The sequence below is a fragment of the Anarhichas minor genome, unplaced genomic scaffold, assembly GCF_050575085.1.
Source record: "Anarhichas minor isolate MPS153535 unplaced genomic scaffold, ASM5057508v1 ptg000004l, whole genome shotgun sequence".
NCBI lineage: Eukaryota > Metazoa > Chordata > Actinopteri > Perciformes > Anarhichadidae > Anarhichas > Anarhichas minor.
Genome location: NW_027466450.1, coordinates 9,334,819 through 9,360,116, shown reverse-complemented (window position 1 = coordinate 9,360,116; position 25,298 = coordinate 9,334,819). Strand labels below are relative to the sequence as shown.

The window sequence follows — 25,298 nt, the reverse complement described above, 5'->3', positions numbered from 1 at the left end:
GACACACTGTATTGGGACTTCCCTCTTTTTTTTCCTTTTTTTTAAACTGCTCCCTCCCTCCAATGAGCTATGGAGCTGCTTGCTGTGGTTTCCTGCCTGCCCCCTCCACATCCTTGCCTATATAAACCCTGACTCTCCCTCTCCTCTACACTTCTGCCTTGTATCTGAATCCTCAACGTCAGTCGAAGGACGAGCAGCCAAAATGGTGAGTAAGAGCTTGGCTGGTGACGTAGCCTTGAAATTTCCACTCTCTCTTCCCTTCAGCCTCCCTTTGTTTGCGTTTCTCAGCATTATATGGATTAAACAGCCGGGCCTCTTTAATTCTCATAAGGCCTCTGCTGGGGACTTTAAGGTTACTGATACAACAGCAGCTTTATCTTTAAGTGACAGTAGTTTTGAGGTGAAGTTATGTAATGAAACTTTTTTGGGCATGTCTGGTGAGAATTCAGGAAGAGGTATGCCATGGGATAGTAACTTATGACTACACGACTCCATAAGTCATCTCTGTACTCTTGGACTGTCCATGTCAGAGGACAGACACTACATGCGTTTGACTGCGTTGTCATTTTTCGTGTGATGAACTTCAGCTGGTCAAAAAAGCAGGAAACATACAACTAAAAGAATTTAAAATAGTGGAGTCTTATGTATTTTTTTGAAGAATTAAAGTAATCTTGAGTAAGAAGGAGTGATTGGAGTAATCGTGGCAGTGGGGGGATGGATAGAAAGAACAGAGAAAAAAGGAGCGGCCTGTCCTGGGCCGTATGAGTAAGTTGGCAGCCATTTTGCAGCTCTTAGGAGTTTTTGGTTGGAGGAAGACGTGGAGAGAGGGAGAGAGGGAGAGAGAGAGGGAGACATCGCTGACTGTTACATTGCACTATGCAGCTGGACAGGATGGGGGAGGAGAGAGACTCAAAAGGGGAGGGGGTGAGGAGAGGGAGGAGATACAGGATGGAGAAATAGGGGAAGGTTTTTCCATCTTCTTTGGACATGGCCTTCCTGTCTGCCAAATGGTGCCTTCGTTTATATGTTCTATTTTCTTGAGGAAACTGCATGAAATGTGTTTTCAGGGTTTTTAAAAGTGGATTTCAGCTACATTTCCTGCCCACGTTTGCTGTTTCTCCTATAACAACAAAGAGTGCAGACTCTGCGCAATCTAACAGCTGCTTTCTTTTAAACGCTGGCTCGCTCATAAGCACTTTAAGCAGCTGAAAGCTTCAACATTCTGGAACCAGTTTTCAAGAGTCAACGTTTCCGAACTGAGCGCAGACGTCACACCCAAGATTGTTATTGGACATGAAGTTCAAAGAAATAACGTCTGCGCCATAGATCAATAAAGAGATGCAATAGATTGTCTTTGTTTCTTTTGCCTCTTTTGCCTTTTTAAAATGTGAAACATGAAACCACTTCACTGAATGTTCTTGTGAGCTGACCCGACATACACTGTAAAAGTCCCAAGACATTTGTAAGCAGTTAGTGTTGAATCAGAAGCAATGCAGATAAACTTGCATTTGGATAGTAAATGAACATCTCCTAATCTATTAGTTTCCTTTAACCAACCTCTCTCCCTTCTTTTGTTCAGCGTGAGTGTATTTCCATGCATGTCGGCCAAGCCGGAACCCAGATGGGCAATGCCTGCTGGGAGCTGTACTGTCTGGAACATGGGATCCAGCCTGACGGACAGATGCCCAGTGACAAGACTATCGGAGGAGGAGACGACTCCTTCAATACCTTCTTCAGTGAGACAGGGGCAGGAAAGCATGTTCCCAGAGCCATTTTTGTGGACCTGGAACCTACTGTCATCGGTCAGTAATGTGAAAATAGTGTCTAAATAAACATGAACTTACAAACACACCTGACTTCACAACTCATAATATATAAAAAATAAGGTGTACTGTATGTACACTCTTGACAATATATACATTAAATTAAAGGCAAAAGTATTGCAGCTATCATTCTTGAGGAATATAATGTTCCTACCTCATGATCATTAGCTCTTATTCTTGTTTTCAATTGTTCCTTTCATAGATGAGGTGCGTACAGGAATCTACAGGCAGCTGTTCCACCCTGAGCAGCTGATTACAGGAAAGGAAGATGCTGCCAACAACTACGCCCGTGGACACTACACCATCGGCAAGGAGATTATTGATATGGTTTTGGACAGGACTCGTAAACTGGTGAGAGTTTAGTTTGCTTGCTAGCCAGGTATAGCATTTGGCAGGCTGGTCTTTTCATGAAACTAGATTTAATTATCAAAAAATATATGTTTTCAAGATTTCAAAAGTGTAGAAAAGTTTTGAAAAAAATGTTCAGAATGGTGATTTTTCATGTGACTTCACACTTCTGGTATTGTGCAAGTCAAGTGGAATTTAAAATAATCAAGACAACATTTCCTTTCAGGCTGATCAGTGCACTGGCCTGCAGGGATTCCTCATCTTCCATTCCTTTGGTGGAGGCACTGGCTCAGGTTTCACCTCCCTGCTGATGGAAAGACTCTCTGTTGATTACGGAAAGAAATCAAAACTTGAATTTGCCGTCTACCCGGCCCCCCAGATCTCCACCGCAGTGGTGGAACCTTACAACTCCATCCTGACCACCCACACCACGCTGGAGCACTCCGACTGTGCCTTCATGGTGGACAACGAGGCCATCTACGACATCTGCCGCAGGAACCTCGATATCGACAGGCCGACTTACACCAACCTCAACAGGCTCATTGGCCAGATTGTGTCTTCAATCACGGCCTCGCTTCGCTTTGATGGAGCCCTGAATGTTGACCTGACAGAGTTCCAGACCAACTTGGTGCCTTACCCTCGCATCCACTTCCCTCTGGCCACCTATGCTCCAGTCATCTCTGCGGAGAAAGCCTACCATGAGCAGCTGTCTGTTGCCGACATCACCAATGCTTGCTTTGAGCCAGCCAACCAGATGGTGAAGTGTGATCCTCGTCACGGTAAATACATGGCCTGCTGTCTGCTGTATCGTGGTGATGTGGTGCCCAAAGATGTCAACACCGCCATTGCTGCCATCAAGACCAAACGCAGCATCCAGTTTGTGGACTGGTGCCCCACGGGCTTCAAGGTGGGCATCAACTATCAGCCTCCAACGGCGGTTCCTGGAGGAGACCTGGCCAAGGTGCAGAGGGCTGTGTGCATGCTGAGCAACACCACAGCCATCGCTGAGGCCTGGGCCCGTCTCGACCACAAGTTTGACCTCATGTACGCCAAGAGAGCCTTTGTCCACTGGTATGTTGGGGAGGGCATGGAGGAGGGAGAGTTCTCAGAGGCCAGAGAAGATATGGCTGCCCTGGAGAAGGATTATGAAGAGGTTGGCACTGACAGCATGGGAGAGGAGGATGAAGAGGGAGAGGAGTATTAAAGGGCCAAACATCATCCGGGCTTTTCATATCACATATTGCAAAAGTTATCATGAATGCGGCACATTCCCAAAAACACTGATAAATTGTGGTCAGTGATCAATTATCAGTATTATCAATAAAATGTTCTCATGAACCTTTTAAATGATGAATTGTGGTTATTCATGAACTCGTCCAGCCTTGGCAGTCTATTTAATAAATATTTTGTTGTAGATTACTACAACAACAATCGCAGAATACCTTGCAGCCTAGAGACTAATACGCATTTTATACTGCGTCATCTAAAGTGGTCTCAGACCAATTAATTATGTATTTAACTGTTACAGCTGTTACAGATTATAACGTTTGCTTTATTTGCTATTAATACAAAGGCTTTTTTCCAGCAGAGTTATGCTGGATTTCAGAATGTGTATTTAAGTGCAGCTCCCGTTCATTTACAAAGGAAATTCTAGCTTCTCGGTCTTTGCCAATTTCCTGCCCTTTTGTGCCATGATGATAATCCATAAAGTAGACAAAGGGCTGGGCCGGCCTTGTACCTGCAGTTGCTTCTCTCAGCAACTAGATGGGAGCAAGGTGACCAGCTAGTAAAGCTGTGTGAGTTACTTTTTTTAGTCCTATTGATGTTTAGTCATTTAAACATGGCTGACTAGTCTATGAGCTCTTCATGTGTGATCCCGATGAGTCACACACTTAAAGCCCACTTCTTTACACTTCTCTGTTCTACTAAATGTAAGTGCTCTATATAAAGGGCAATATATGTATTAAGAACAGAACTATTATCAGTTAAAAGCACTTAAAGTATTATAGTATTATTATTAAATTAAAATGAAATTATTATAGGCCTGAATATTATATTATTGGATAATAATTATTGTAGCCTACTTGTAACAATACATTTGTTAGAAGCATTTTAAGGTCATTGTGTGCTTCAATGTATTAGAATGAATACATTTCCAAACGATTGCTGTCAGATACATTTAGCTAGTGTAGTAAATGTTTAATGGGAAATGATCGAGTAAAGTTCAAGTACCTTAACATAGTTACCTTAGCATAGTGGGCCGCTTGAGTAAATTCAACATGTCACCACTGCATTGGTAACACAGTGACATGGAATTGTTTAGAAAATCTATGGGATAATAATTTGGTTTACATGTCAAGTTGCTGGTTTCATAAGCAACAATAGCACGGGAGCAACAGGCAGCGGTTCGGCGCAGGGCGGGTCTGGCGACGTTTCCAAACTCTCGCACGTTCCAGACGCTCTATTTCTCTCTCTCAGCTGATCGTGACGTAGCGCGTGCAGCTTAGAACAGCACACGAGGCGAGCAGGGCCGAACCCGTCCGTCTGTTTTTTTTTTTGTTGTATCTGTTGGGGACCGTGGAGTAGACCGCGGAGGCATAACGGCACACCGCAGACATAATAGTGTTTTTTAGAGAATAGTATTTGTGTCTGGGCGGTGGAGAGAAGAGGGGAGGAGGGGCAGGCTGTATGTGCGACTGTCACGAAGAAGAGAGGGAGAGCCTGCATACCAGAACCAGAGACACCGCTATCATAACTAATTCATGGTCGCTCCAAAGCGGTGGACAGACTGCTAAACTGCTCACTCATATCCCGAAAAACTGAGACGGTAGGTCTTGTGAATGTGGCTATCCCACTGTACTGTAGTTGTATTCGGCTATAGACGTCCAACTTTACCATAATAGGACATATTGTGTCAACCGAAAAAAACAACAACAAATAACGTTAATGGTCTACCCTTTAATGTTTATTCTATATAGTCACTGAATACAGACCGCACCTGCGCCTTCAAGTGCATCTGCCCGTGTATGTACGTTTGTGTAGGCCTACTGTCATGTCAGCACCAGTTGTCAGATGGCACGACGCTAGAAATAACATAGTAATTATACTTTAGTGAGCGCATGGTTGTTTCCCGAGGGGGCATAGAAAGTTATGTTTAGTTATTTTATCTCAGTCTGGCAGTCCCCTTCTGCCCTAAAAGCGTTGGAAGTGCACTAATGAGATTGGCATGGTGTTTTACTCTGACTGTACTGAGGTCTTATCATTTCTATAGGGCACACTAAGGTGACCATTTTAACCTTAACATGACATGAATAATTAATACGCGAGCATCCATCTATAGGTAGTTTAGCCATCGAACAAAGATTGACCTATTGGAGTCTTTTCATGCATGTATCTGAGATAACCTCATGAGTAAACGTGAAAACAGTGCCAGCAGTGACTATTATTATCCCGTACCCACACACTAATTATGGCCATAAATGTGGGACTAATCAAGTATTGATTCTAGTCTTAATAGATATGTCAGTCAACTCATCAGTACTCATTGCTTGTGTTGATGACTCATGATGACTCATTCCTAAAACTAGTGACAGAACAGCAGCTTTAAAAAGCAATCCTGTCAATGCCAATCACATGTGGGCGGAACCTGATACGTTGACTTCTTCGGCAAAAATGTATTTGAGATTCATTTCGCTGGAGCTTTTTCATCAGGAAAAAGATCGAATGAGGTGAATTTCATTGAGTGTAAAAACCAAAAGAAACGGATATTATTGTCACGTAGACACTAATTAACAACCACAACACAGGTGTTTTGAATCACTCCGGCAGATTAGTCAAAACTGGGAAGAGCATGCTGGGAAGTAGATGACGTCCTAGACATTGCCTTCTTTAGCCGTTGCTTATACTCCCCCTGTTGTATTTGACCACTTGTCTTCAAATTAAATAAATAATGAGCATAGCGCTGTTTCTTTTCCTTTTTGGGGAGTTTGGAAAATACCAAGGATTTTACAAACTTTTCGTTATCAGACAGGAATTTGTTAAATGCAGTACGTGTGTGTCCAATCAGAGTTGAGTACATTCTGTATTCAAAAGAAAGATCTATTGTTTCTGTCAGGGGGCGGTGTGGTGACGAGTGACAGGAGGCAACATGGTGGACTACTATAACGTCCTGGGAGTGTCCAAAACAGCCTCTCAGGATGACATCAAGAAGGCGTGAGTATCCAGGGAGTCACTTTACATAATTCATAAACAATAAAGTTATAATATAATAGAGTTTACTTTCTTACTTAACTTTGCCAGGTTATATAAGTATTCTTCACCTCAAAAATGTGTCTGGATTTTATGAACTTCAGACCACATTCAAATTCTTTTTCAAACAAAAACATTCCTGTCCAGAACACGAGGGATAACATGGCAAAATACCAACAATACAATATCTCATTATACGTTGTAACTAAACCCATAAATAGAGGTTTAAAAACCACTGGTATGACAAATACAGACTTCTCAAAATCATAGAATGGTCTCACTGGTGTCTTATTTCTTCAAGGCTCTCCGTAGTGCATTGCTTGTTGTTGTAGAAGAGACCATAGTACTAGTACATGTCTTGATATATTGTTTATATTTATTATATATGGTTTGTATGTATGAGTCAATGTTTGTGTTGTGGTTTCAGGTACAGGAAACTGGCACTGAAATGGCATCCAGACAAAAATCCTGACAACAAAGAGGAAGCAGAGAGAAAGTTCAAAGAACTGTCGGAGGCCTATGAAGTCCTCTCTGACAGTAAGTCAGTGATTGTGTATACACTGTGTGTGTGTGTGTGTGTGTGTGTGTGTGTGTGCGTGTTGTCAAGTGGCTGTTGGAACTTGATCTTTATTGATGCTGTGAGTAAGGAATTTGAATCTCTGTGTTAAGATGTCAGACTCTTCAGGGAGGAACTTCATTCATAGAACCCATAAATCAGTTTCCAATGTCGTACATTTTGAGTTTAATTTCTGTTGCATGAGCAAATATCGATCCATCTTTAAATTGCACTCTGTTCCTCTGCTACAGCGAGTCAGCGTGATGCATACGACAGATATGGAAATGACAGCGCGCGACACACAGGTAAATAAAACTCGGGTCTAAGGAGGTATTGAGATATGACATGATTACAGTCATTACCTTCCCTTCTTCTCCTCTCACTCTCTTTGCTTTTGCCTCTCCACTTATGTCCTTCCCTATGTTGTTTCCTGCCCCCTCCACTTCATTCACTTCTCTCCTTTCTGAGCCCTGATATGTTTTCTTCTCCCTCTACTCTTTCTCTCTTTTGGTTGCTCTTCACCCGCCTGACCCTGACGACTTCATCTTCCAGGTTCCTCCAGCTCGGACTTTTCATCAGATTTCCCAGGATTCACCTTCACATTCCGCAACCCAGATGAGGTTTTCAGAGAGTTTTTTGGCAGCCAGGATCCCTTTGCTAACTTTTTTGGTAAGTCATACACAATATTCATTAGGGCTTGATTTTTTTATGAATATTTTGTTTGAAAATCAAACATTCTACTGTTTACATTTGGGGGAAATTAATACTATTATTGAAGTAATTGTCAGGTTAAATTTCACAGTTCTTTTTTTTGATGGACCCCCTCTGGACACCTGATAATCTTTACTTTTGGGAGTCTGATTATCCTACTCGGGGGAAAATCTCCCTTTTTGTGTTCCTTCACTTGTTGAGCAGTATTAACACCATACGCCCCCAAAACATAAGATCCCATTGCTTTACTTAAGTCTAACTTCTTAGTTAGCCAGTACGTCAGTAATTATAAGTGTCTTTCTCTTTCTCTCATCCAGATGACTTCTCATCCTTTGGAGGCTCGTCCTCTCGCCTCGGCCCCAGTCGGTTCTTTTCTTTCCCTTCAGCACGAGGTGAACAGCTACATGCTGAAACTTGCGAACACAGTATCCTGTACAGTCGCTGTCAAATTAGACATGGCATATCATATTGTGACAACAACTTGAAAAGCACTGGCGCTGAACAACTGCATCATTTTATAACCAACACAATACACGCACCACAGCGAGGGCAGCTATAAGAGCTGATGGAGAATAGTCCACTGAAATATGAGGGCACTGATTTTTAAATATTTGTCAACATGTAAACATTCTTTTTGTTCAAGAGATGAGAGAGAAGGTTACCAGACGTCCTAACTCCCTGTTACATGGAAAACACTGCCATCTGTTAGAATTGACACCTCAAACATAGTTAGGTAGTAACTTTAACATGTTTTTGAATCAATGCAAAATGTAGATTGAACTCCGTGTTATCATAGCAGTGATACTACAGAGTAACTCACTGGACAGGCCTCACAGCTATTACCTTTGCACAAACTGAGATTTTGTAATGATACATCAAAATGAACCAATCCCTCTTTTTTTCCTCTTCTCTTCTCTTCTGCTTTCCTTTCCTGATCATCTGTCCTTCTTCAGTTGATTTTACGTCCTTCTCCTCTTCCTTGGGTGGTCTGGATGGGATGGACAGCATGGGCGGAGGGATGGGCAACTTCAAATCAGTTTCTACCTCCACTCGCATCATAAATGGAAAACGCACCACCACCAAGAAGTACGTAAGAACACTTACCCGAAACCTGGGAAATCATCCCAACAGGGACACATGGCCGTGGCTTGCTATGAGCAATGCAGTAAGGCATGCAAGGGAAATATTTTAGAAAATGATCTGAAATTTGTCATAATTGTACAGTTTAATTTCCTCACACTTTCAAAATCCTGTCAATGTAACATACATCACTTAAATACCATTTATCTCTGTATTTGCCTTGCTTACAGGGTAAAGGAGAATGGGCAGGAGAGAACAGAGATTGAGGAGGATGGAGTGTTAAAGAGCGTCCTAATTAATGGTAAGACCATATACATTGAATGGTGGGACAAATACACCTCAGTTGTATGTATCATTTTCTATCCCTTCACTTTCTTCAAACTATATTGGTCCACAAAAATTCAACGGTTTCAGTGAATTTGTAGTGCTTCTATGGAAGAAGCACAAAGTCAACTTATCTTCAACTGAGTCCAGCAAATTATCCTAAACTGGTACCACGTGCAAAAACAAAAAAACGACGACAGAAATGCTTATGTAAAAGCTATCAAGTCAAACGTTGGAATTGTATGAGCAGAGGTTTTGGTATTGAAGGTAATTTAAGAGAATTGTGGCACGGGGCCATTCCTACAGAAGTCCATTTGCCAAACACACCTGTGCTGTTTTGTGTTCCCAGGTGTGGAGGACGGAATGGCCCTCGCACTGGAGCTGAGCCGACGAGAGGGACAGCACCGTCACTCACCTCAGAAGCCACACATCCAACACAGATCACCTGCCGATCCCGACAGACCCCACCCGAGCCCTCACTCTGCACCCACACACCGGTCACTTAGCTCCGCCCCCTTCTACAACTACGGGCTGACGGGCAGCAGCGAGGATGACGAAGCAGACGAAGACCTGCAGATGGCTTTGGCGTGCAGCCTGTCAGAAATGGAAGCCCAGCAGAGAGCAGCCGCTACCAACTTCATATCAGGTGCTGGGGGTGTGGGCAGAGCCATGAGTGACAAAAGTGGTGGCCTTAAAGGAGGCGGGGTTTTTAAGACTACACATTTTCATGTGGTTAATACTGAAAAGGTGGTGGCAGGGGAGAGAGATGAAGAGGGGAAGTTTAAAATGGGCTCAGGGCCTGGAGCTGGGTGGGGAACGGAGGAAAAGGAAACCAGGGAAGCAGACTTCTCTCCTGAGTCCTCCACAACCGCCAACACTACGCCACTAAGCCAGAGCAGTGAAGAGGAGTCTGAACCTGCCATAAAACAAAAGGATGGCAGTGTGAAAAAGAAAAAGAAGTGTGGGTGCATTATGTGCTAATGCGGTGTGTGTGTGTGTGTGTGTGTGTGTGTGCATTTGCAATGCCTTATTTTTTATAATCACCTCAGTGTTCTGCCTACAGCCAAACTCTAATGTTATGTAGTTGCCAAAAGAGGATTGTGTCTGAATGTGTGTGAATTTGCCAAATATTTATGCAGACTGAAAAGAGTGGGATTCAGTGGACTTTAGATGTGGATGTAGATGTGTGTTGCGTGTGCGTGTGTGTGTGTGTGTGTGTGTGTTTTGCTGTGTGTGTGGTACAGCTGAGAGCCCGCCATAGACGTTTCCCATTCTGATTCTCTGGCAAAGGGAATGTATCAGAACTGTGGCACAAGCTCAGTCTGAAACAAAAGATCAAAATCAAATAGTTTTAGAAAGATATCTGTGTTTATCGGTCAGCTGACAGTCATTTCTAGAATATATATAAAAGCAAAAACACTGTGTAAATACACTCCCAGTCAGAATTGTTCAAACCGGTAGCACAACTTCTACTCTGTCGAAAGTTGCAAGAGTAAGGATCGAATGTATCATTCATGTACATGTCTTGGCCTTTATGCCCTTACTAAAATATCATAACCGTGTTTGGTCAGATCATAGGTTGGGGGGGGGCAGGGCACTTTATGAAGAGCACAGTGTACAATGGGTGCAGCATTATGACGGATTGTAAACCACAGTTACAATTAATCATCCGATACATATTTTCATATTTTGATCCTTTTGGTGCCTTTGCATGTTTTAACTACTTTACTACGTGTTTAATGTGCCAAGTTAGAAAAACGACTATTGTATTTAAAGCAAAGCAAATGACAAAGCTCTACATTAGCGGTTGGGAGTGTTGTCAGGTGTCCTGAGAGTACAATGTGCGAAAATATGGAGCTTCACCTCCAAATCGATGCTATCTTCGATTTCCCTTTGACTGCTTTGAACTGTCAGGGTAGCGGAAGTGCTGTAGCTGTGTTACCCGTCTATCAACAGCTGTGGATTAATTGCAACCTCAAGCAAAAACACTTAACCCCACCTGCTCCAGTTCAGCTGTAGTGTGCTGCTGACTGCTGAAATAAGATTGCATTAATAGTTAAAGTATTAATATTCTGCCTTCACTTTCAAAGATAACTATCATCACTGGTAAAAGTCAAGCACAGCTGTGAGAACACATTATCATTTTTTTTTTTTAAATACTCGAATAATTGCTGTTGTTTATGATTTCTCCTCTTCAGACATTTATTGCGTATGAAGACAAGATGAGAAACAGGCAGATGGTTGTATTTTTGTACTACATGAACTTCCATGTGTTTGAATTTTTTTTATTTTCAGATTGTTAAAAGGGAAGTAACAAATAAAGATTGAGTTGAAGAGGATAATTGGGATTTTTTATTTTTTATTTCAGAATATGGCAGTAATAGTTCTGCATTAGTTACACTGATTTCATGCTATACTAGTACTACCATTACTACTAAACTAACAACGATACATGAGAGGAACTGAAGTGGGGTTTTCCCCGTCATTCAATCTGAACCTGGTCAACAGAACCTGATCAGTGTGTTTACATTTGATGTCACTTGGTTCGTTGTTCATACTGACCCTTTACTCTCCCTCACAAGCTGCGTGTTGATGCTGAAGTCTGTTTCTCGTCTCTCTGCTCTCATGGCCTGTGTTGTGCAAGAGAGTTTCTCCTGTTTTCAGTTCAAACTAAGTTGTTTTAAGATCGACATTGCAACTATTAGCTTGTTAAAAAAAAGAAGACCGTTCTCAAGATCTAGCTTTTCTCTTTTCCGGTAAATTTGTAACCAAACCCTGTAAGAAAAGAAACCTACATCTCCTATCCTATCCTATCCTGCACCACTTATCACAAATTTGAAATATTTGAAATCATTCTTTTGTTTGTCTTACACTCCCTGCTTCCTGTTTCAGACTCAGACTTCGAGGCCTTCACAAGCTAACCTGATTGGCTCGTGCTGTGCTGTGCCCTAGCCCCGCCGTGAGGTAAAGAACCAGTGTGACCCTGAAGCACCCTGAGAGTTGCCCCATAAGCCTTCATGTAGACGATGATCTTTCACAGGAGTCATGTTTATATCAGGTGATGCCTACAGTATTTGCATTACTGATACGTTGTAACATGTCCTTGTACATCTATTCCGACAGGTCAAACACTTGTCCCTCTCTGCCCACCATGGCTACTACCTGCTGAATGACACTTAATGACATGACACGAAAGATACATATGTGTGTGTTTCTATGTATATGTGTGAGTGTGTGTACTAAGCTCATTGTGGAGCACAAAGACTGGAAAGATGTATTTTGAAACCCAAGGGAATAGTTTTAAGTAATATCTGCATTAACTAACACTGTTTCAGCTCAATTCTAGTTTGAATTATGTCTGCAAGTGGAAACTGGTGGAAACAAATAGAAACATGTTTCTAGACATATAAAGCAGAGGAAATAAAGCATCTCCTGCTGACTACTCTGTATCAGTCCGTGGTAGTTTATCTTTGTAACGAGAATTGTCAGGGTCAGTATCACAGAATTGAAGATTAAAAATGCCCAAAAGTTAATTTGAGGTTAAAATAGATCTACTTGGCATATTGTAATACAGTTGTTTTTGGCTGTTCTACCCTTGTGCTGCTATTGATTGCACTTTTGAGGCACTATTGATACATTTTGAATAATATATGTAAATAGCTTAGATGAGACAGACTAACCTGTCTCATGTACCTAAAGCTTGATTTATTAAACAAAAAGACACACCCACTAAACATCAGGGGTTTTGAAAATGAGCTTGAGGCTTGTTTTTAGTTGTTTTTTTTTGCTGCATCACGTCACAAATTTATTCAAGTCAAGTCAAAAATACATTTTTATAGATATTTTCTGATATCTGTCTGCTACATGAAATAAACACAATCATCAAGAGGAATTATTTACATTAATCACAAGGTTTTACACTGATTAAGACAATAAAAGAACCCAAACAAAGGTACTTTGTGTGCAGAACGAGAGAGAGACAAGGCAAGGCGTACTTGGTGGTCAACGTACAGCATCCGTTACAAAAGGACCAGGGCTTAAAGCAAACCATCATGTTGTCATGGCAGACGAGAATAAAAACCTGCTGGAAATCAACACACACTAGACGGAAGCATACAGTTACAACACACTCAGAGAGTTGAAATGAATTGAATCAGCCAGATGGAGGCCTCACAAATTTGACACGTTTGTGAAAGGGTGTAACATCATTTTAACAATATACCAAAGAAAACTTGTAACCTTCAACAGAACAGCCAAACGAACCCTCCGTGTTGGTGGTAAATCATCTGTTGATGGCGGAGGTAATCATGTCATCATGTCCAGTAAAATGGGAAAATGAAGCAAAGATGGAATCAAATGGAAGTCGATAGGTAAACAGTGTTACACTTCATCATTACGACCATAAACAGAAGTGCATTCTATGCTGTCAGACTCAGGGGAAAGTTAAAGGGCACAGTAGATCACCCTTTGTCTAATTAGGTAGAAACATCAGAGAGAAAAGATCACATTTGTACCATATTGGTAAAACGATTTGATCTTCTGTCCATATTTACATCCTGCCAAAAATAATTTAATTAAGTTCCAAAAAGTTTTATAAACCCAGAGAATGTGTAGATGGTAAAATACTGCATGCTGAAAACAAGAGCAGTAACTGCTCCAAGTGTGGTTGAGCAAATTCTTATTTACAGGGATGGCCAGACATACATGACGAGATCGTACGAGCGTGTCCTCACGAGTAATTCGTTCTGTGTGCCTGTGGATGTCCCCCGACGCGTCCTGGGCTCACTGTGGCAAGGCTTTCAAGATGGCGTTCACCTCCTCGGCTACTGCTGTCAGCGCAAACTCAAACTGGTCCTGGTCAGGACGGGAGGTGGGGAACAGAAACAACAAGATGGGAGTGGAAGAGTGGAAGGTGTGAGAAGGGGATGGTTAGAGATCGCACAGAGGGAGACACCTGGATTATGATGGATGGACGTCCACTTTAAAAGTGCTGAAATAGTGCAACCACAGACAGACTCATGGTACCTTGGTGCGGACTATGCTAGGTCTCTGGTCTCTGATGTGCTCCAGTGAGGCTGCGATGTCAATCTCCTTCACTCCTAACAGGAACAGTAAAATCATCACTACCACAGTTTTAGACTCTTTGGTGCTACAGAAGATAAGAACCTTCTCTCTAAGCCTTCATTAAAACGTTGAAAACAGGAAGGAACTAATCCCAACAACTAAGAAAACAATTGTGATGCTATCCAACTGACGTTAGCTCGACAAGGTAAAATAAACCTTCAGTGTTTTTACTTTATTGCGACTACAGCCCCTCCTGCTGTCTACAAAAGGTAACGCATCCGTGTAGGCCGACACACTGAGCTGCTATGAGCAAACCTCTGCACAAATCCACTCTCTCACCAAATGTTGACCCTGTTGTCTTTTCAAAATATTCAGGTACTGAATTTTACCCTATATAAATGTGTGCGAGCGACTCACCCTTGGCCATGCGGTTCAGCACCATGTCGATGAGGATGTACGCGCCAGTCCGGCTAGTGCCATCACTGTGAGAGTGACAGGTATGAAGGAAATTGTCAATCCACATGTAATTCTCCAAAAAGTGCTCTACCTCAATCTGCTTTCCAAACACATAATCATATTGGTCATATTGTACGATTCTACCAATTCTCATGTTTCACAGAAATCATTCGATTTTTTTTTTTTTTTTTACCCGCAGTGAACGATGATTGGGCAGGAACGACCTCTGTAACATTTATTCACCTTCCTGAAAAGCAGGAACGAGAGACAGCAGGGAAAGAAAGGAGAACAGAAAAAAAAGGCTTTATTATAAATGAGTTATTATAGAGTTTGTAATCGCGACTAACCTCGTTCACATGTTCAATGAATACACATAAATTACTTCAATCCGAAATCAAGACATGAATAAATGCTTAAACGGTAAGGTCAGGAATGAGGTAAAGGATGTCAGGACAGGAACAAGTAGAAAGTGCATGAGGTTTGGGACGACTGTGATGATAAAACAGGAAAGAATAGGTGAAGAGGAAGCCACAGATTCACTGTCCCTCTTGCAGTAGCCAGTCACACCTGCCAATGCTCATTTTTGTGACTATGCAACTGGAGCCAGAGTACTAGCTGCAAACCACAAAAATGACACTGGGAGATGTTAAAATACAAACCTATCAACCTGCACACTGGGAGAGAGGGAGAGAGAGAGAGCTAAGGTGGACGGATAGGGTATGGAATGTAGACCACGCCATGCAGAATGACGAAAAGATGGATGTGATGAAGGCGAGCAGGAGGATTTGAACCCCTCTGATGTGTTAGGGTACCAGTGAGTCACCACAACATTACACGCACTGCATCCTGACCACCTGTTTTCCACATCCTGTTGAAATCAAGGGGCACATGTTGGGAGAGTCCGTGTGTGCATGTATGTGTTATTGTATAGTTTCTTACCTGCGGAAGTCCAGCAGCGGTCGCGTGGAGGTGGGGATGCCGTCAGCCGGCCAGCTCAGCAGGTGAAACTGCGTCAAGGTTCTGGTCTCCTGCGTCTGGACGTTCTTCAGGTAGAAGCTGCGCACCAGGAAGTCTTTACACCAGATGTGCTCCGACACCAGGTTCACCTGATAAACACAAAGAGACAGAGAGGGGAAGAAAGAGCGGGAGGGATGGCAGACAGAAAAGAGATATATGAACAAGATGGTAAACAAAATGATGGATGCAACATTTCAACGCACTTTTTTTTTTCTCTCGCTTTTTATAAGCAAATGAGAAAAATACCTTATTATTGCGATGACAGATGTGAGGACACAAATTGGTGCGTAACCTCGGTTTGGAGGACACATACCATTAAAGAGGGGGAATGGACATTTTTGTTTACTGTTGTTAAAAAGAACATTTTATGATGAATGTACAATATACGTTTATGTATTTAGTTTTTTCCCCTCAAAATTCGGATTTAAATCAGAATTATGCAATTACAATTCTGTATTTAATTTCAGAAATCTGACTTTATTCTCTAAACACTGAGATCAATCTCGGATAAATTTTAAGCCCCACTTGTGTACATACTGTATTTGTTTTGAAGAAAACTACTATAACCACAGGTCGAATGCAGAGAAGCCACTCTACTCTGAGCGTTTGTTGCTATAAGAGCGTTATAAAACGACACTGTGCTAAATGTGAAATTAAAGGTTGTGAGTTACGACAGCAAATGAACCTCATAGATGTGGTAGAGTGATGAGCCCTCATCGGGCCAGTATCGCTCGCACTGTTTCACTCCATCTTCCACCAGAGCTGTCATCATCACTATCACGGTGCAGCCGTTCTCCCACACCATCTGTGGGTTGGAGAGAACACACACACACACACACACGGAGGTATACACACACATGTGATTGTCACATTTAAATAAAAATGTGAGTAACAAGGCAGATTTCCTGCAGATGGACTGAATGGTCCAATGGCCTACGTTGGACCATTCGAAGATTGCACTGACCTGCCAGAAATCAGCGACAGTGTGAGCCAGTGGTCCCTGTGTGGCGATATAAGCTGGCTGGCGAGGGTCATGATCAACCTGTGGGTTGAGAATTCATCTTGTTGAACTCATCAACAATGAAAATCGATCAGCGATACAGTATAAAGTATATACTTAGGTCAAATATGTACCAATATCTCAAATTTCTTTATCGTGCATCAGACAAGATGATAATCAGACCATCTGTTTATTCAAATCCTCATATTGTACAAGGGGATAAATCATCAACCAACAAACCGAAAACGATGAAAATCATCAAATACCGAGAAAGTTTTAGATCGTTTGAAGAATTCTTACAATGATGCTGGCGTTGATGTAGTCTTGTTTATTGGAATTCACTTCAGTCTTCAGCTTCACCCGAGAGTGATCGTCTGTAAAAGAGAACAGCTGTCAAGGACGAGTCACCGCATGAATGACGAGGAAATGTGACTGATATGAACACGACACCATCACAGAGGGCGAAAGAAGTGATTACAGTGACACACTGGTGAACTAACAGGGGAGAGATTCAGCATGTCGGTTTTTGTCCATGTTGCTCGGGACTTGCGCCGCAGCTACTGAACTGGGTTCAGCCTGGTAGGAGCACAACGCCTCCCACTCCCTCTGAAGGCGGTCCTTATTACGCAGGTGATCCTCCATATAAGCCTGACAGAGAGATGACATGCACATAAAGTGTAGGCCGTTAATATCTGCTAAAATGATTTTCACAGCAAGAGATTCCTTCGCTACAGCAGGAAGTCTGGTCTCTCCACTCAATAACTCACCAGTATCATGTGACCGGTAGAGATGTCCATGTTGGACTGGGCTGGCTCTTCGCTCCAGGACGGGGTGGAGCTGTGGGTGGAGGATGGGCTGTGCTGGGGACCGTCGCTGAACTGGGAGGAAACGCTGCTGACACGGGACGTGTCCGTACCCCTTCGACCGCCAGCACCTGTGACTATGGCAGACCCCGCCATTGTGCTGCTTACCCCGGCCACACAGTCCTGGCGGCTCAGGGAGGATTTGGACGCCATGTGCTGTCGACATAGCTCCTGAGAGAAAGGTAAGGGGAGGGAGAACGGTAACAACAAGGTAATAGAATGATAACAGGGCTGTAACTATGGATTATTATTAATACAGATTAATTGAATAATAAGTTACTGTAAGATTTTATGTACTATATATGAACAACTTTGACTATACAACGTATTGTCTTGTATTTAACTTCAAACACTAACTGCTTAGCATATTTTTGGTAATTGCATTAATCAACTGATTGTTTCAACATTAATATCGGCATGTTTTACTGATTGCATGTCATTAACATTCTATGTATAATATGTGTTACTTATAGGCATTCATCTGCCTAAACTAAGAGACATTTCTTTATTATTACCTATATGCTCTCAATAACAAATTTAAATTCACACATTTATTGCCCTTTTGAGCATTCATAATGTGGTTTCTTACACTTTTCCAATCCATTATACCATGGAGACGTCGACACCAAGGTGAAAACAAACAGACAAAACCTCTGGTAAATGATATCAAATGGCCTTTACTCATTCCTGAATCTCCTCATGCTGCCTTACCTGGTAGTCAAAGTGTGTTTCTGCTCCTCCCTCTGGCCCCAGTCCAAGCTTGCCATTGGCCACTTGCTGAGCATAGCGCCTGAGACAGGCTACGGCCATGGCCACTACCAACACACCTCCTACGACTGCCATGGACACAAGGGTGATGACTGTGCCGCTGGAGCCCTGGGAAACCCTGGTTACCTGGGGGAGACCCCGTACATCTGTCCTCTGGGAAAAAAACATCATAAAGAGTAAGTAAGACATGGGCAGTGGGGAAGTAACATAAAGGAAAACATATTATCATCTCACCATAGTGCTATTTGTTGTGCACATCTTGCCTTTTGAGAGTAGTCAACCCATGCTAAGCTACCTCTGGGACTCACCACTGGAATCCAAAGGTCACCTCATCTCATTCTAACGACACATTTGCTTCTATCTAACTGTACACGACAGCAAGGTGGGCTCAGTGAGAGGTTGATGTTGAGTTTTAAAGACAGAGGTCTGAGAAGTCATGACAGCATGAACCAGGAACCTGTTAAAAAGACAGCAGTGTGTCATTCCGCCCCTTCTTCATCTTCTTTTCTATTCCATACAGTTTTCACTCCGCTGCCCAATACAGCAGAATTCATTAATTAACACATTCATTTAAAAGTGTATAGGTGTAAATCAGTATTCAAATCATGCTTTCATTTGAACTGAATTAATAAAAAAAAAAACTAATGCCATTTTTGAATGAGTTAACACATGTTCAATTACAATATTATCTGCAGCTCTGAGTTCAATTGGTGTGTTCATTTGTGTCTGTATGTGTGTGTTAGTGTGTGAATAATGAGGTTGATGACTCCTGTGACTGTTGCCATAGCACCTGGGATCTGGGAGGGGGGGGGGGGGGGGGGGGGGGCTAAGAGAGATGAAGCACCATGGCAACAAGTGAAATGATGGTTCAGTTGTTACGAGGTGCAGACTCGCTGATTTGTTCTGGCCACTTGCACTCCAGGTGGCACACACTCAGCGGTTTACGCACACAGACAAACACCCACACACAGTGTAGTGGTGGATGGAAAATAAGCTCCATAACTGAGATGAATGTACTGCCTCTGTCTGTGCTGCGTCAAAGTACAGTGCAGTGCTTGAGCTCACAGAAGTCTTAGTTTGATGATATTCTTACGGAGCAAAACCAAATATATCCTCCACGTTTTGCTAAACACACCATGAGTCAGTCCTTCGTCCTGTGCATCACGTGTTGTGATTGGCACTGCAGGTCTTCCTCAACACTAACACACCCGGCTGTGTATCTGAACCATTTGGCAAGCACTCATTTCATAGTACCAGTAATGTGGCCTGAATTAAATCACTCAACATCCCCCGGGTTGAGATACAGAATCGAGTCACTCTGCATCTACCGCAAGACAGCCACAAATAAAGTAAGGCAGATCCAAACAATACAAAGAAATTCAGCGAGGAGCTGCTAGTCTGTCGGGAGTCGAATTTCACACGAGCAAGTCTGATCATCTGTCAGGCTTGGGTCCACAAATGAATAGATGGTAAATGGTAGGCAATACAAATGAGTCATTATATCTCTGTTGCCTTGACAACTGCACCACATGTTTCTGATAGGAGGGGTTACAAAGGAACATTTTTCTCAGAGACGAATTGAGTTTGTGCGTATGTGTGTATCAAGTACCTCTCCCACACCAGTCTGCACGATCTTCAAGCCTGTCTCAGACTCCAGGAAGTTCTTTTCAGTTACTGTTTATGTGAGAAAAAAAAAAATGGTATTTGAGGAAAAGAGCTGTGAGAGCGACGGTGCAATGTGCCCACGTAATTTTCCGTTGCATGTTGAAGGAGGTGTTCGTGTGTCTGTGTGATTTTGAGCCTCACCAGCTTTAGCAGCCACCTCTGCAGCCGTCATGTTGTGATCATTCTGGCGGATACGGAACGTCAGCGCAGGGCCCACCACACTGGCAACACAAAGCCACGGGGTCGCACATGTTGGATGCTTCAGCACTTGTGAAAGCTATTCTTATTGTTTGGAGTAACAATTACCACGCTCTAACACACTGCCTAACACACGCATAACAGAGGTGTTACCTGATGTTGATGAAGCTGCTGGTTGTCAGGTGTATCTTATCAGCCAGTAGATCCAACAGCTTCACTCCGTCATACAAACTCAAGGGGCTACAAATGAAAAACATCATTATCCTCCTTGTAAACATCATGTCTTATTTGCTGCTCTTTACTGGCAATTAATATGATTAGTGATTTCACATATTGCCACTTCATGACAGCCTTTGGCACGAGGACATTTATTCTACACACTCAGAGTGAAGTAGGTCCTTACTCAATATAATGATTGGCTCCACAGGAAGATGTGTGTTTCTTGCTTTAGCAGTGTATTTGTAATAAACAGAAAGTTGAATTTGTTCGAGTGCTGACCTCTGGTTGGTGACTATGTACCCATACTCCTCCTTGGCTCCCGTACCCTCGACCAGTGGCGGCCCCTGCTCCTTCAAGCCGTGTCCACCTCCAGCAGGGGCGGCCTGCGGAGGCTGGGGGGCAGAAGGGAGGAGGCTGGCGCTCTTGGCTTGAGGTGGAGCTTTAACAGAGGCGGAGGTGGCGGCAGGAAGGGCATCCGGGGGACCAGGAACGGGGGCGGGCTTCTCCGGCTTATGGGACACACTGTCTGTTTTTAATAGCTGCATCTAAGGGGGAGTAATAGAAGACCTATCAGTGAAAAAAAAAGTGTATGATTGCTTCTTGTGAACACTGCTGACGACAAATGCTGACATACCTCCTTGAGGGTGATGAGGTCTTTCTCAATTGGATCTGTGTTAAGACAGATAAACTGATGTTTTTAATCAAATACTACAATAAATCAAATTCAATATCTGAATAATCTGGGTTAGCTATCAAGGTCTTCTATTTATCTACTTGGGATATTTAACTAATACTGTAATAGTCATGTTTAACTTGGTTTTAACCTTGAATCTTTCATACATACAGATTTTAAAGCTTGACATTGAGGCTTCATATTCATATCCTATGTGTAAAAGGAGACGGTGTTTCTATTTAGTTGTTGACTTGAAAATGACTGAACGACTACCTGTTTTGTCTTGGGCTTGCATCAGCTGCAGAATGAGGGCCAGCTTGTAGAGCTGCTCTTGACTGAGCTCTCTGGGGTCAACTCCGTACCTCTTCAGGACTCCTGACATCCTCTGGAGAAGGCCATCTAACACAAGACAGCAAAGGCAGCATTATCTTTCCGCTGACCAATTAAAAAATTGGATGAAAGTTTTGTATGGGCACACTGTGTAAGTACTCCCATTGCTTAAATCTGTTGAAGCAACATTAAGTTCCTTTTTTCTCACCGTTGTTTTCAGACAGAGTGCTGATCTGCTGAGGAACTTTTTTATTCTGCTGCGTTGGTTGTCGGCCAGCAGTACCCAGTCTCTCCTCTAGGGTGTAGTCTTCCACATAGTCCACTGGTTCCAGGTCCTCATAATAAGGCAGACCTGCTCATATCATCATAGATTATTTTGATGGTTAGGACAATTGCTTGGTTATGTTTTTAACTGTTGAATAAATATCTTCCAAAACGCTTTCACAGTATGATTTTTGGCGAGACGAACATTTTGTTTCGTGTTTTCATCTTTCCTGAACAGCTTTTTTGTGTGTGTCTTCTTTTTGGAAAACAGAACATGCTGTTTACCTGCACGAGGCATGGAAGCGGCCCCTCGGTGGCGATAAGAAGGCTGAGCAGACGCCAGGTACAGAGACAAGGCTTCCTGTAGCAGCTGCCTGTCACGCTCTTGCTCTCTTTGATTGGCCTGGGACCTTGAAGAAGGGCGGGCATAACCAGCTCCTGCGCCAATGAGTGATCTCTCCACCTCATCTTGATATCTATGCTGGAATCAGGAGAGGTACACTGATTTAGTACTGTGTGCATGTGTGTGATGTTTAAGATTTAGATTTCTTCCTTATGGGTATATGTATTTTTCTTTTTTTTGACAGTACTATACATATAGTATAGTATACACACACACACACACACACACACACACACACACACACACACACACACACACACACACACACACACACACACTCCTGCTGTTGGATGCTAACGATGTGTGTATATGTACCTGGTGGTATGTGTATGGGTCCATCGAGGCTGTCTGCATGCGCAGTGGGGACTGAGGAGGTTCGACAATCATGTAGTCCACATAGTTGCCACCAGGAGGTGCGGACCCTGACTTAGAACTATGGTGGTGCGGGATGTTCTGTTTGGGCCTGGCGACACAGAGAGAAACAAAGAGATGATTAAGATAAACACACCGGGCTAGGGAGGAGGTAAGGATGAACGAATAGGTCCAGAGGTAAATAAATGGTGACTCCACACAGGGTGAAATAAATGATTGGCTCTGACTCTGTCCTTTGACTCATTTTGTTTTGTGTACAATGTACACTCCTCACTGTATACCACTGGAGCTGGAGGGTACTTACTGAAACGGATGAGAAGAGGAGGAAGAGGAGTTTGGCTTCGAGGGGTGGGTGGTATGGGGAACTCTCTTCAGCTCCTTCGATAAAATATACTGGGTGATGTCATCTTGCCAGGAAAGACCTGTGCACACACACACACACACGCACACGTAGAGCAATTAAAGGGAATTATATTGAAGTGCTTGTATAATAAATTAATTTCTGCGTGTATATTGTACTGTACTAGTTTGTGTTAAGTACTAGCATGCTAAAACGCTAAAACTAAGATGGACATGGTAAAGATTATACCTGCTAAAAACATCAGCATGTTAGCATTTAGTTCAGAGCACAGCAGTGGAAGGTATAATGGGCTAAGTATAATAAAGCAGATAGAAAATAGAATGTCATTTTCATATAAAATATGGTTAAATTGAAACACAAAAGAGACAAAAAAATAACAGCTATTTTGTCTAAACCTTTGACTTTCCTCACAGTTACTTAGAAGCTATATTCACTCCAACAGTTTTAGCTTCGTCAAGGAATGCTGGTGATGATTTTCATGCATCATCTCACCTTGTAGCATGAGCTGTTTGAGGACTTCCTGCATTCTTTTAAGAACAGGAACTGACACTTGGTACTGGACCAGGTCCTGCTTAGAGGTACGACACTGACCAAACAGCCCATCTGGAAGGAATGGACACACACACACACACACACACACACACACACACACACACACACACACACACACACACACAGTAAACATTTGAACTCTTATTTTGCCAATATAATCATTTGAGATTTCTTTTTTAAAGTGATTTCGAGGCCATAATCTGAGGCACTTGAATAGAACATGTATAACAAGTCATGAGTAACACCTGTGCTTTTCCTATTCTGACAAATCAAAATGGCTGCTGTGAAAAAGGCCGACAGAAAATGTTGATGTTAGCAAATGTAACAAGGCCCCACAGTTGTTGACGTTTGTATTTTCTTAGACTTTTAGCTTTAACTACACACATTTTCCTCACAGGTATTTGAGTGAAGCTGGCCTTGAGGTACAATGCAGTACTTTGTAATACTACACGTATATCTTATGTAGCCCACACCACACTAGCCCACAGCCGTGAGTCACAGTTTTGAAGTACATCCCACACGCTTACAATGCTTGTCACTGCTTTGGACGAGGTTCTGCCACTGTCAGTGAGTGTGCTTTGGAAAAATAGTTGCTAACCTGCAGCCAGCCTCATGGCCACAGAAAAAAAATGATAGCATTTGCTCAGTATTATTTTCCGCGAACTGTTGTCATATCCTGATCATAAATGAATCAATATTTTGATCATTTGCAGCACATAAAGAAATGTTTATGTTCAACCCACACAAATTCATGCATCCACTCTTCAGCCATGCTGGTGCATCATTCTGACGTCTATGACTTAGATGATGCATCCTTTCGAAATAAATTATTATAACTTTTGGACATAAACCACAATGAAAAGTAGCTGGAAACAGGACATCAAGCGGTTCATACTGGAGAATTCCCATCCTACTCGCTGTCCTGCTTTAGCATCACATAGAAAAGATTAAATTAGTGTTAGATACTGAGAATCTGAAATGTCTTACTATATAGATATATATAGTAATTATACTAATAGATAATAGATATTATACTGTATAGAGCTAACATTATCGATACCACATCGGGACGGCTTTTTAGCTCTGAGATATATGTGAGTGTAAATGAAGATATTCCTGAAAAAAAAAGAGTCAGACTGCCATGTGATGAGAATAAAGACACAGCAGAGCAGACTACGTATTATGTGGCGCACTGATGAGTCACCACACCACACTGGCTAAATCTCACTCGAGCCAACCTGCCACGGTGAGACAGTATAGGCCTAAATTGTTACTCGGAACAGATTAGTGAGGATTAATGCGTTTTTATAGCCACAAGATTGCATAGGAAAACAGCACAGCTTAATTTCTGCCACTCTGTGTATGAGTGAGTAGACTGATGTTTTTACCGTTGGGTAGGTATAAAATCAGGTAAATGTATCAGCCCTGTTTTAGTGTTAGTATTTCCAAGTTGATTCTCTGACAAGAGAAACAGAATATTGACCTAATGTGTGCATCCTTCCCTCACTGTTTTCCAACCCGGTCAGTGAAACCTGAAATCAAATCACAAATATTTGATGTTGATGATGTGATGTGACACAGGATATCGTATCCTGGCAAAGAAAGTGCACGGGAAGGGGAGACAGTAGTTCGTATCCCTGGTGGTGAACTGACTGATGACAGAGAGATGAGGAACGTGAGGAGGAGGAATGGAGGATGAACGGAGGGAAGACAGCAAACTGCATGGCTTGATGGGATTGGGACTATTTCTGGAGCTTGGGTTATTTCTGTAGATATCACTTTTGTTGCAGGGAACATACTGTAGTGTTCCGCGTTGGACAGCGGATATATGTTTCATCAAAAACATGTTTGTCTCAAATGATATGATTGAAACGAAATGCTCCAAATAATTTTAAAATGGAATCAAATTATTTAGTCAAATTAATTGTGATGACAAGCATTCTTTAGTAGGTGAAGGTTGTGTAAGCCCTATAAAGAAGAATATGTGTATTCACAGTACAGCC

The 25,298-nt window shown here is 42.4% G+C and overlaps 3 protein-coding genes across 15 annotated transcripts; 2 read left to right on the top strand and 1 right to left on the bottom strand.

The window, feature by feature from the left end:
- The first annotated feature begins 62 nt into the window (after positions 1-62).
- Positions 63-3,518, top strand: LOC142968998 (tubulin alpha chain-like). Its single transcript, XM_076108776.1, is given in 5 exon segments — positions 63-96; positions 99-205; positions 1,580-1,802; positions 2,026-2,174; positions 2,398-3,518. Coding segments are annotated over 5 exon segments (1,491 nt in total). The 3' UTR covers positions 3,376-3,518.
- A 1,134-nt stretch (positions 3,519-4,652) lies between these two features.
- dnajb2 (DnaJ heat shock protein family (Hsp40) member B2) lies at positions 4,653-22,530 on the top strand. 13 transcript variants are annotated; one of them, XR_012959084.1, is made up of 19 exons: positions 4,655-4,998; positions 6,286-6,383; positions 6,847-6,956; positions 7,227-7,280; positions 7,528-7,644; positions 8,004-8,078; positions 8,640-8,772; positions 8,997-9,067; positions 9,440-9,736; positions 11,983-12,148; positions 13,339-13,460; positions 13,779-14,423; positions 14,530-14,651; positions 14,810-15,659; positions 16,975-17,257; positions 17,341-17,672; positions 18,107-18,146; positions 18,244-18,434; positions 21,879-22,530. XR_012959084.1 is itself a non-coding variant. In XM_076108775.1 (11 exons), the coding sequence occupies exons 2-10, from the start codon at positions 6,319-6,321 to the stop codon at positions 12,009-12,011; spliced, it is 951 nt and encodes a 316-aa protein (XP_075964890.1). In that variant the 5' UTR covers positions 4,655-4,998; positions 6,286-6,318; the 3' UTR covers positions 12,012-12,054; positions 12,214-12,982. The 13 variants fall into 13 exon arrangements, 3 of the variants coding, with proteins under 3 accessions (XP_075964887.1, XP_075964890.1, XP_075964889.1); XR_012959079.1 differs by having other exon boundaries at positions 16,539-17,257; XR_012959083.1 differs by having other exon boundaries at positions 14,810-15,795.
- Positions 13,873-23,909, bottom strand: ptprna (protein tyrosine phosphatase receptor type Na). The gene is given in 23 exon segments (XM_076112020.1): positions 13,873-13,944; positions 14,116-14,189; positions 14,572-14,636; positions 14,804-14,857; positions 15,550-15,716; positions 16,313-16,432; positions 16,592-16,669; positions 16,928-17,001; positions 17,128-17,275; positions 17,395-17,661; positions 18,202-18,411; positions 19,868-19,932; positions 20,065-20,144; positions 20,275-20,361; positions 20,620-20,885; positions 20,975-21,009; positions 21,287-21,412; positions 21,552-21,695; positions 21,893-22,088; positions 22,326-22,473; positions 22,657-22,804; positions 23,236-23,346; positions 23,894-23,909. Coding segments are annotated over 23 exon segments (2,751 nt in total).
- Between the last annotated feature and the right edge of the window lie 1,389 nt (positions 23,910-25,298).

What these genes read in the sequence shown, in the direction of transcription:
- dnajb2 (XM_076108772.1), top strand. Translation starts at nt 6,319, where the DNA reads ATGGTGGACTACTATAACGTCCTGGGAGTGTCCAAAACAGCCTCTCAG. An exon ending in CTATGAAGTCCTCTCTGACA is followed by an intron (nt 6,957 to 7,226) that starts GTAAGTCAGTGA and finishes CCTCTGCTACAG; the next exon opens with CGAGTCAGCGTGATGCATAC. An exon ending in AAAGAGCGTCCTAATTAATG is followed by an intron (nt 9,068 to 9,439) that starts GTAAGACCATAT and finishes TTGTGTTCCCAG; the next exon opens with GTGTGGAGGACGGAATGGCC.